At 34.4% G+C, this 12,509-nt stretch overlaps 1 protein-coding gene across 2 annotated transcripts in view; it reads right to left on the bottom strand.

Moving 5' to 3' along the window:
* Window positions 1-12,509, bottom strand: part of LOC124947095 (myb-like protein AA) — a 30,549-nt gene that overhangs the window by 5,365 nt on the left and 12,675 nt on the right. The window contains exons 2-6 of one of the 2 annotated variants that reach the window (XM_047488764.1): window positions 4,097-4,785; window positions 3,278-3,977; window positions 2,664-3,198; window positions 2,330-2,464; window positions 2,024-2,180 (exon numbers count right to left, since the gene is read on the bottom strand). In XM_047488764.1, the coding sequence (XP_047344720.1) occupies window positions 2,034-2,180; window positions 2,330-2,464; window positions 2,664-3,198; window positions 3,278-3,977; window positions 4,097-4,785 (2,206 nt within the window). In that variant the 3' untranslated portion in view covers window positions 2,024-2,033. Of the gene's footprint in view, window positions 1-1,847; window positions 2,181-2,329; window positions 2,465-2,663; window positions 3,199-3,277; window positions 3,978-4,096; window positions 4,786-12,509 lie in introns of those variants that run through there. The other variant, XM_047488763.1, reaches the window with a different exon arrangement.

The raw sequence follows: 12,509 nt of genomic DNA, 5'->3' as shown, positions 1-12,509 counted from the left end.
ACAAAAAAAAAAAAAAATAAATGATTTTTCCTTAACGATTGTCGATACGGCGAGTAAGAGGAACGCATAGCTATTTGTCGTCGTTAATTACGGCAGTGTTGGCACGAAGCTTAGACAGGGCCTAAACAAGTTTAGAAAGAGAGGAGTATCTCTGGAGTAAGAATTATGAAAATTATTATCTCTCTTTATCTCTCTCTATCTCTCTCTTTCTTTCTCTCTCTCTCTCTCTCTCTCTCTCTCTCTCTATATATATATATATATATATATATATATATATATATATATATATATAAGGTCGCGAATATAAGAAAATATCCAACAAAAGTCAACTGTCTCACGTATGAGCTTTAAACGATAATCAAAGTCATACAATAATATATGTGTATATATATATATATATATATATATATATGTATTTTTTTTATAAATAAATAATTAATTAATTAATTAATTCGTTTGTTCATTCATCAAAAGTGATTAAACAAAATCGATTCGTCTAAATGAAAAGATATATAAATATCTTAAGATAATATTCTTTGTATTTTTACATTATTTTCTTTCTTTCCTTTTTTCTTTCTTCTCTTTTTTTAATTTCATCAATCTTGTATAAATCAATAAATAAATTCGTTTTTTCTTTTCTTTTTTTTTTTTTTCTTTTTTTTTTCTTTACGCAGCATTCTTTCTAATAATCGTTAGATTATACCAAATGATTTTATTTATTTATTGAAAATACTGGTTAGCGAGAAACAGTCCCTAAATAGACTTAGCAATGAATAATGGAGTTAAACGCATCAATGCAAACAAAAAAGAAAATTAAAAAAATAAAAAAAAAAAAAATAAAAAAAAAAAAAAAAGAAAGAAGTACATGGCCGTGAATAGTACATGCTATAGTACGTCAAAATTTATCATTTATATTCGTCGGAGATTCAAAGGGAAATCGGTCACGTTAATGACTTTTTATCTTTAACTGTCATTGAATAATATATGTATATCAAAACTGACAAGTTTTTATCTACTTTTATCATCTTTCATTCTTTGACCAATCTTTGCACGTTATCATCGAATCTAGACTTGAAAAAAAAAAAAAAAATAAATAAATGCGATTTATGTCGAAAATTCACTGCCATCATTAAACTGTTCATTATCTTAAAAATGCACGTACTTACACACACACACACACACACACATATGCATATATATATATATATATATATATGTGTACACACATCTAGAAGAAGAAAAACATAAACGTGTTATATAATAGAGTTTCTCTCTCATACACACATTTTTTGTCTAACGATGAAGATTCAAAGAGGTAGGTACTTATGCCAACTCTTAAAAACCATTCATAAATCGATACAAAAATCATTCTCTAAATCCTCACACTTATTACGGATATAATTATATATCCCCCCCCTCCTCGCATAATAATAATAATAATAATAATAAAAATAAAAATAAAAATAAAAATAAAAATAATAATAAATCTATATATGTAAATATAATAATAATATTAATAATAATAATAATAATAATAATAATAATAATAATAATAATAATAATAATAATAATAATAATAATAATAATAATATTTATATTTATATTTATATTTATATTAATAATAATGAAATGTCCTCTTTAAAAGCCATATATATATACGAAAACAATGTTGGCAGTGAACTTTCCATTACTATTTTGCTTTTACAGTCGGTTCACTGTGAGACGTCGTTTAAATTATCGACGGCCACTAGTAGTTTAGAGCAAACATCGATCGTCAATAATCGTGTCGCATTTTAGCGCATTAAACTAGATTTATAATAAACTTTGTATGTACAAAAATTTACATGTACACGAAGAAAAATCCGAGGTGTGTATTATTATTGTTGTTGTTGTTGTTGTTGTTGTTGTTGTTGTTGTCGTTCAAGATTACCGATAACAGATTATTAGAAAGAGGAACGAGAAGGTTTTTTTCCTTTCTTAGAGAGTTTCCAAACCTTCCTTCATTTTATTTATTTGCTTTTACTTTTTCTTTTTTAGGAGAGAACGTTGACCTCGCGAGGAGAACCGCAAACATTGAGAACGCTGCTAGTTGAATTTGGAGTGATCTGGCTACGTGCTTCATTTTGCGCCTGTCTTATAGCTTCTTTGTAAGGTCCACGTTTCTTCTTATTATAACGTGTCTGAAATAAAAAAAAGAGTAGGGAAAAAAAAGGGGGAAGAGAGAGATACAGTTCTCCATTAGAATAATATATACATTCAAATTCGTAATCTATGTTGATTAGTATTATCGACGATATATTTTATTACACTAAAAGTATGATCAAAATACCTTGAATGTTTCGAGGAAGGGACTTAGCTGATCGCAGGACATGAGAGAACTAGTCGAGGAACCGTACCAAGCTACATGAGCCTGTGGTCCGGATGACGTACCATCTTCCTTACAGGAAACTGTAATACTGAGAACCTGTAACGATTTTAACCAATTAACAGACATTAACAAACATAGCTTTGGTATCGGATTAGTTTCCTGTGTACATAACTACATATAGGTATATATAATATATACATACATATATATGTATGATGTATGTATATATGTACGTATGTATGTATGCATGTATGTAGGTATTGGTGTATATATATATATACATATATATATATACCTTTCCCGGCCACCAAGGGAAACCATGGATCTTTCCCCACACAACATCCCCAACGTCCATTCTCCTGCCGTTGGCAGTGAGACAATGAGCCACTGGCGTTGCTGCCAAACGCATGACGAGAGGGTGCGACTGGGGTGGAAAATCCGGGGCAGTTTCTCCAGCATCCACTTCAGCCTCCTGTTCGCTGAGCTCGTCGCTACTGGCGCCGGGGCTTTTGCAGCCGGACGAAGCGTTGCTCACAGGATAATCGCATCTTGCGTAAGCGTTCGTGTTCAACCTCTTCAAAGAGATTGAGAGTTTCTGTTTCAGGCACTGTTCCTTTATAGCCGTATAAGTTTCACCACCCGGTAGAACATTCCAATTTTGTTGACATTCCGTTGTCGTTGTACCAGACTCGACACAGGATTCTTGCTGTTGCTGTTGCTGTTGCTGCTGCTGTTGATTTTTGTGTTTTCGATCATCCTTGTGTTTCTTCTTATGTTTCACCTTATGCTTGCGACGATGATAAAGCAAAGGATCGTAGCTTGTGTTATATCTATAAAATAGAAATCTTTTCTTACTGTCTGATCTCAATGATCAAGATCGTGATATGCGTGAGAGTTACTTTAACGTACCGTGGAGAACCATTACAAGGTGATCTGGCCGGTGAGACACCACCGCCCAACATTTTCCTTCTCGCTTCCTTCTTAGCTTTCTTCAATGCTCTTTTCGCAGCCTTAGCACTGGCGTCCTTTACACCCTGCTTCTGCGGATCTATCTGTTCTTGCCCATCGTCCTCAACATCCTCGCAATAATCATAACCATTATCGAAATTCCTTGGTAATTCCAAAGGATCTCGATCGGTTTCAGCTTGCACGTCGTCCGGATCATCGGTCTCCTGCTCGTATTCTGGGTCTTGAATTTTCGAAGGTATCTTCAATACGGTACCCTCTCCTTGAGCACCGAAAGAAATCTTGATAATAGGTGTGGTCCTGGTAGTTCTCGTTGGATCCTCGAACACAGACTCATCCCAAAGATCCTCCATAGAACCAACTGATCTTTTTTTCCTTGGTACTCGACCGATCCTCGGTCTCATCGTCGAATCAGCCGCAGCCAAGGTCTTCTTATCCTCTTCTTCGGGCACCTTCGCACTCTCCACCGAGGAGCTACTCAATCTTCTCGGTGTTGCGCAATAAGCCATCGAAGGATTACTATCGCAATCCGTAGACTCAACTCGATCCTCTGGACGCGTTAGGGTATTCCTGCTCGAATCATCAGCCTCGCTGCTGCTACTCCAATAAGTAGATGGTACTCCTGTTGGCAGTTCTACCTTACCTACGAAATCAGGTCACGATATCAATTTCTATGAGACGCCTACGAGAGACTCTATCGGGTGAATGTGTGTGTGTTTTTGTTTTTTCGAATCTATCGTAAGAGACTCTTTGAGGACTCACCAGGTCCATGCATAGCGTTGCTGATCTCGTTCGGTTGTAATCTTGAAAGTTTTGGTATCAAAGAAGATGGGCCAAGCTTCGAAGAGTCAGGACTCGACGAGGACGTCGCTGGTTTCATCACCGTTGTCGTCATCGTCGTTGTCGCCGTCGCTGTCGCTGTCGCCGTCGCCGTCACCGTCGCAGTCATCGTCGTATTCGTATTTTCCGAAAAGAATGTCCTCTGATTCTTTTGCGGTTGCTGACTACAACGTTGACGATCGCTTCTCCTCGTAGGTACACTTGATTGCTGCTGATGAGTTTGTTGCTGTTGATGATGTGAATGTTGTTGAGTTTGTTGCTGTTGTTGTTGTTGCTGCTGCTGCTGCTGCTGTTGTTGTTGCTGTTGTTGCTGCTGCTGCTGTTGTTCCTCATCATGCTTTCTTTTACGGCTTACGTCGACGTTCTCGCTATTCTCATTACAAATCGAACGACACTTGCTACAGAGAACTTGACGCGGCCTAAGCCTGACCGTCGGCCGTGCGTTTTTATATCTAGCTGGTGGATTTATGCTCCTACGTAAGTCGACCTTAGTCGGACCGCTCGTGTTTTTCCTATCTTGGAAATAACTGAACCGTGCCGCGATCGTCGCCAACTTGTCGCCGTCAGGATCCGGTACCGGTTCCGGAGGTTGAACGCCACAGGGAAGACCCCTGGAAAATTTTAACAAATATTCTAACTTTCGTTTAATCAATAATATCAATTCTCTTACGTGACGAAATTATTAATGACTATATAATTAATCACTTTTCAATTATAAAAATAAATCATTCTCAAAATCATCGTCGACGAAATAATTGATATAGATAATGAAAACGTATTTGTTAAATAAAGATATTTTATTAATATCGAAAATGAAAATTATAAAAAGTTTATCGATGAGACGATATAAATAGAAATTATCGATGTTGAAAATTTATAATTGTAAAAGAGATAGAGAGAGAGAGAGAGAGAGAGAGAGAGAGAGAGAGAGAGAGAGAGAGAGAGAGAGAGAGAGAAAGAAAGAGAGATAGAGAGATAGAGAGATAAATTTTGTAACGAGTCTGATGTACAATACAAGCGGAAGGAATTCCGTTATCGCTTAATCGCCCGTTTCGGAGCCCCAATATTGATTTGCGAAATCAGGGTTGGTCCGACGAAGCGTCGATAAAGTGCTCGTCATTAGCTTTATCCGCGAATTAACGTCGATCGCAGATGCGTGAGTTCGCATTTTTTAAATTAACTCCGTTTTTATACGAGCACATTCGGGCCATTTATCTACGTTGATATACAGGGTGACATAATAAAATTAAGAAAAGAAAAAAAATATTTCTTTTTATTATTACTATTATTATTATTATTATTATTATTATTATTATTATTATTTTTATCATTGCTTTTTTTATAAATATCACGCGATCTAAAAAGCGTTCAAACCTTTTCCAAATCATTCGATAATATTCTCTAACTTACATTGTTGAGATATAAAGATGATTCAAAGATAATAATCTTTTTATTTTCTTTTCTTTTCTTTTTTTCTCTTTTTTAATAATTTTTAATAGCTACCACGTTAATTACAAAATTATTTAAAATGTCAATGTGAACGAAAACAAATTTTTAAATAAGAATGAAAGACGGATCATTCACTTTGACCTCCGTGATAATATATATTTCGAAATTATATTTCATTTATAATCGGGTCGATATCGATAATAAGTAACTTCATAACGATAATAGTAATAAATCGATAATAAGTAACTAGCATATTAGAATGTAGTCAAATTTTCGATGTAACTTAGAAACTTTTGATATGGAAGTATTTTACATGATATTCATTCTAAACTTCCTTCTCAGATTTGTCTAAAATAACTCGTGAATTTGAAATTCACGTAAGATCAAGAAAGATCAAAATAAAAATCCCCATCCACTACCTCCTCCAAGAAAAAAGAAAAAGATCGATTAACATTAATCACACTATAAAGAAATATCAGAATGCTATTAGTAAGACTAACACTTTAGTAAGAGAAACAAAATTTCAAGTAAATATATTACGTACCAAAAGAAAACTTACTGATACATTTACTTAAGCGTGGATGTTACAACATTGATTTGCATAAAAAAAAAAAAAAGGAAAGAAAAAAAATAGCTGATTACAATTTTTAAGTAAAACGCTTGTTCGACGATGCGTTAAAATTTGAAAAAATCGTTTGAACGATCTACAAGAAAAAACATAAATATATTTCGATAAATAAACCGTCTTATGAGATGGTACCATTGTTTTGTCAGTATGGTTTCGTAATAGTGAAAAACGTCTGCGTAATGCCGAGATTCTGTGTTCGAGCGAACCACAAGAGATTATTGGGCAACGTGGTGAACATATACATACCCACATAGCACACACGCGTGAACACATACATATATATACTATATAGATACATAACGATGCACACATCCATTTTATTCGGTCGGGTTTCGCATATGTGTAAGTATATATATATATATGTTGTATATACATATGTGTTTGTGTGCGTGTGTATATATATATATATATATATATATATATATATATGTATATATATATGTAATAAGCATGCATCTATATATAATATATGTACATATGTATACATACACAGCTACAGATGCAGGACAGAAACAGAACAGAACAGACAACCACAACGACGTATTGATTCTAGAGGGCGGACAATGAACGACAACCTCAACTCAGTGTATAACCATTAATATTTTTCAACTTTTCCTTCATCTTTCTTGCAAGTAACTTGTTCGGATAACTTGGTAAACAAATTTTGAGAAAATTCATTTAAGAACGATACGATACGATTTTCAAGTTTCCAAAGAAATAAGAAAAAAGAGACAAATATATGTATGTGTAAGGGTGTATATATATATATATATATATATATATATATATATATATATAGTGCTACACAACACAGAGAGAGAGAGAGAGAGAGAGAGAAAGAGAGAGAGACACACATAATTGCATCAACGTATGTCACGTTTCCAGAAAATTACCTAACTTTCCGTGATCTCTCAAAACACCTACGTACGTTGTTATCTTATACATTACCCGTATCTGTCGTGAACAGCTGACGCGTCCCCTCTCTCTGTCCGTCTATCTGTCTATCTATCTGTCTGTCTGTCTGTCTTTCTCTATCTCTTTCTCTGATATTACAAATGTTTGTGAACTTGCACGAGCATACTACTTACTTCAGAAAGGACAGACATTTAATGTCAAGAAAGAAGATATCCTAACAGAAATGATTCGTTTCGTTTTCTAACTGGCGCTATATGTCACGTGATACATATAATAACTAAACGAAGAAAAAATGGCGACAATTCTGGAAACGGCCATCTTTAAATACCATGAAAAACCAATTTTATATTGAAAATATTTAGAGTAGATAAGACACTCGAAACTGTACATTAAAACACAGTTTAGACAACGATGATCACGATGATGATAATGATGATAAAATTCATATTTTTTATTTCTATAATGAAAAATAACGATTTTCTTTTAACAATTCATCGTACCATCCTGTAAGATACATAAGAGATAATCTTTGTTTTGATTGCAAAGAACGAATGTGGTTTTCGTTTATTGTTTACATATATGTATGTGTATGCGTGGCCTGGTATCTTAGAACGTTCTCATTTCCCAGGGCTCCCAGCTACGTTCCAGGGTATAAGCCAGTAGCGTACCGTTGTGAAGAGTAATTAAGGGACGCGCAATTACGGACACTATGTCCCGAAATGAGTAATGAGTTTTCAGGCTGGTGTTACGGCTGAGATAGCGCGAAACGAATAGACCGCAAGAGCGATATTTTTCCCTTTTCTAATCTTTCTCTCTCTCTCTCTCTCTCTCTCTCTCTCTCTCTCTCTCTCTCTCTCTCTCTCTCTTTTTCCAGTAATAGGAAAAATGAAAGAAAGGATTTTGTTATAATTACACGGTAAAACGATTTTTTCTGAACTTTTTCATTTTATCTCATTTTGTTTTATTTTATTCTTTTTTGTCTTTTCTTTTCTTTTTTTTTCTTTTTTTTTCTCTTTTTTTTTTTTTTTTTTTTTTTTTTTTTTTTTTTTTCTTTATCCTATTCGAAATGTCGGAAATCGATGTTGGTAATAAAAATAAGAGAAAGGATGAAATTTTAGCAATCAAACTTTCACATTTCGTAATCCAATGGAGGAAGGTTATCCAGTTAAGCGAGACTCGAATTCAAGAATATTTCTGCTACGGAGAATGCAAAAAAAAGAAAAAAAAAAAAAAGTTAAAAGAAAAAGAAAAAAAGAAAGAAAAAAGAAAAAACCACGAATAAAATAAACAATTTCAAATATTTATTGGATTATTAAATTAAATATAAAAAAAATTTTAATCAATCTAAAGTGATTATTAACCTGACATTATTGTAGTTGAAAAAATAATAAAATAGTTTCGGATACTTGTTGAATCGTTAAATTGAATATAGAAAAAATATTCAGTCAACGTACGGTGTTTATTAAATTAATCGTGGTTGGACGAATAATAAAGTAAACAGATTCTGACACTCACTAGATTGAATATAAAAAATGTTCAGTCAACTTGTAGTGTTTTATTAAATTATCATGATTAAAAAGATAAGAAAATAAATAGTTTCAGACACCCGTTAGATCATTCAATTTAAAAAAGGAAAAAAAAAAAGAGTTTAATCTAGTCACAGCGATTATTATATTATCGAACAATATTTCTTACAAATGCAATTATTTTACTAATTATTATTACGTAATGCATAACAAAAAATTATGTTCATAGCTATAATCAAATACAACGAGAGATCATTTCTTTTTTTCTTGTCCCTTTAGTCGCTTCAAATACACGACATTCCTTATAAAAGCTTAAAGAGAATTACTCGTGAACGCTTATGGAGAAGAAGAACTCGGAACTCGACTGAAGGAGGTCGCGATTTCCGTGTAAAATCGTTTCCTTACGCTTGAACGAACTTTAAGCAAGACTTAAGCCTTCCGTCGTTCCGGTAAACGGACTTTTCTTTTTCCCCTCCAATCTTGAAACACTCGAACAGCTGTTGTCTCTTTTCTTGTCCGCTTCTGGACGACTACGAGGACGAGGACGAAGACAAGGACTACGACGACGACGACGACGACGACGACGACGACGACGACGAAGACGACGAAGACGACGAAGACGACGAAGACGACGAAGACGACGAAGACGACAAAGACGACGACGACGACGACGATAGGGAGGAAAAGAACAGAATGGTTTCCTTCTACTCAAGCAATTTCAAGCTCGTGTCGCAATCATAGACGAAACGAAAGAAAGAGAGAGAGAAAGGGAGAGAGAGAGAGATAGAGAGGAGAGTTTTCTCGATGTTCCAGCAGGTTTTATGTGTCCCCAACCCCATTCCTTCTTCACATATATACGTACTTACACAGATATCCAACAACCGACGGACGAAAAGGACATTTTCTTCGTCATTTCTACCAACCCGAACAAAAGGGAGAGAATATCGTCAATGGCACTGCGAATGACGTTGTTCGTGCCAAGGAATACACGTATAGAGATACGACGATAAGTTAAATATCTCGGTGAACCAAAACGTCGCGTTAGATAACTACAATTTTTTAATTAGTCAAGCCGAAATTTATTTGCTTTCCCTGTTGGTTTAATAAAATACAACGAACTTTTTTTTCTCTTTTCAAATAAAAAAAAAAAGGACGATTTGTGATATTTCTTTCTTATATTTTTCGATGGAGTATCGAATCTACGAATTACGAAAATTAATATCACCGAATCGAAATAAATAATATACGATAAACCATGAATACGAATTTATAAGCGACAACCCGTCACGAACATGGCATGTGGTTCAACGACATTGAACGGTATTATCTCTTCCAATGGTTAAGAACTCATGTTCGGAGACCTTCTAACTGGTAATCGGAAGTATGTACTTGTTCTTTTCCTTCTTTTCTTTCTCCCTTTTTTTTCTTCTCGACATATACGTACACGTATATGTACTACTGGACGTTAGAACAACCAACAGAACAGGCATTTTCGTGGTGTACCGCCCTTTTTTTGTAGGAAAAATGATGCTAGGACGATCGACGCAACCCACGCAAAAAGAAAACGCAACTAGCAAGTTTCTTTTTCGTCTGCCCTATCTTTCTCTTTCTTTCTTTCTTTCTCTCTCTCTCTCTCTCTCTCTCTCTCTCTATATATATATATATATATATATATATATATATATATATGTATGTATACTCGTGGGAGCTACCTAGCGGTTTATTCCACGAGGAGAAATGAGTCGATATCATAAGCGATGATATTATAGGAAACATACATGAGAGATGTCTCGATTGTAAGAACCTTCTGTCTGATAATGAAATTACTCGAAAAACATCCTAATAAAATAACCGTCTGTCTTATCATCGATCGATAAATTTAGATAAAGAATACGATGATCTAATTTCTATGAAAGAATAGAGAATGTGTATAATGAAGAAAATATGATATCAAAAGATTACGATCGTTCTTGATTAAACTAACTTTGATCGTGGATGAATTTACGCATTTGAATTTGTGAATTAATAAACAAAATTCTTATCTTTTCTTTCTTTCTTCTTCTTCTTCTTCTTCTTCTTTTATATATATATATATATATATATATATATATATATATGCGCCTTATTTTCTATTTGTTCTTTTGCGAATTATCACTTCTCCTACCACCGAGTCACCCCCATGAACCTCTAACGTAAGTCACCGTCTTAACACATAACGCATACATAACCAGAACGCACCAACTGTATCTAACATTTAACCTGCATAGATATTACCATGCGATAACTTTTACACGATAGACTCAATTTTAAAAGGAGAATTAAAAGTATCGCCGAAACAATAACGTGCCGTAATCATGTGAGATAGGAAATTTAATAATATTAGAATGAAACTTAATAATATTAGAGAGCGAATGTATTAAAGAGTATAAGAAGAACGATTAGGAATAACGAGGCGTTACATTTATGATGCACGGTATTGCAATAGTTATTTCTCGTTTTTCTCGTTGTAATAAATAAAGGCAACAAAGTATCTTTTCTATTGACAAGCCAGTCTGGTCTGGTCTTGTCTGGTCTACCCTGGTCTTGTCTGGCCTGGCTTGGCTTGGCTTGGCTTTGCTTGGCTTGGCTTGGCTTGGCATGGCATGGCATGGCATGGCATAGCCTGGCCTGGCCTGGCTTGGCCTAGCTTGGCCTGGCCTGGCTTGGCCTGGCTTGGCCTAGCCTGGTCGTCGAACTCGTGTTTTCCATAGTCAGACTGATCCACGATAGCTTCACTGCGAATTTATCGATTTTCCGAGTACATACTCGCGATACACATACTCGCGTTACTTCAAAGCTCGTGACTACGTTTGTCTCCTGAAACTTTCTACCGTCGGCTATTTTTTCAAGCTATGCTCGAGCTTTGAAAAATATTTACCGAATACTAATAAACCCTTGCAACTAAATCCGATTTTAAAAGTTTGATTTGCTTCGATAACGAATCCAAATAGTTACACTTAAAGGAATATATTTATAATACATGTGTTCACGTATGTTCTGTTAAAATTGGAATCATGATAATCGAGAAAGATCATTAGAAATTTGGAATTATTATTTATTCAATGAATTCGTGGACTCTTTTAAAAATAAAAGAGATGAAAAGAAAGAAAGGAAACATTGAAATTTTTTCGATTAGATTATTTCGAGTTGAATACAAAATTTCTTACTTTCTTTACTATAGATCGAGTAGAAACACGTTACATATCCGGTAACACTATATATGCCTTTCTTAGATCTATACAATAGTCTCCCTTATTCATCCATCTATTCACTTATCTGTCCACCTATGTCGATCTCTCTTACTTGTTCACTTGTCATACAAATTGTATATACTTGATACTCATATATATATATATATATATATATATATATATATACCTATATATACCTATATATACTTATCACATATATACATACATGTAAATTGTTTTTAGTGCAATATGTGTATGTACTCATATATTATATGTAGTATACGTCGTAACATACATGAAAGTATGTTTTATATGTGCATTTGTATAATATATGTATGTTGTATGTATGTATGTATGTATGTATGTATGTATGTATGTATGTATGACATACCATAAATGCGATCAAATTCCGTGTTAGATACACGTGTGAGAGGAAAGAAAGACTAAAGTCATTAGGACTGAAGATGTATGTTACATCGATCAGCGAAAGCCAGACGAATGCCAAAATAATGTTACGGCCCGCATGGCCTCCGTGATATGGTCGGCGACAATGCGGAGCCACCGCCCATACGTATGCGATTTACCGA

The sequence above is a fragment of the Vespa velutina genome, chromosome 2 (assembly GCF_912470025.1).
Source record: "Vespa velutina chromosome 2, iVesVel2.1, whole genome shotgun sequence".
Lineage (NCBI taxonomy): Eukaryota > Metazoa > Arthropoda > Insecta > Hymenoptera > Vespidae > Vespa > Vespa velutina.
Note: the sequence above shows the minus strand (reverse complement) of the source record. Positions and strands in the feature narration are given on the sequence as shown.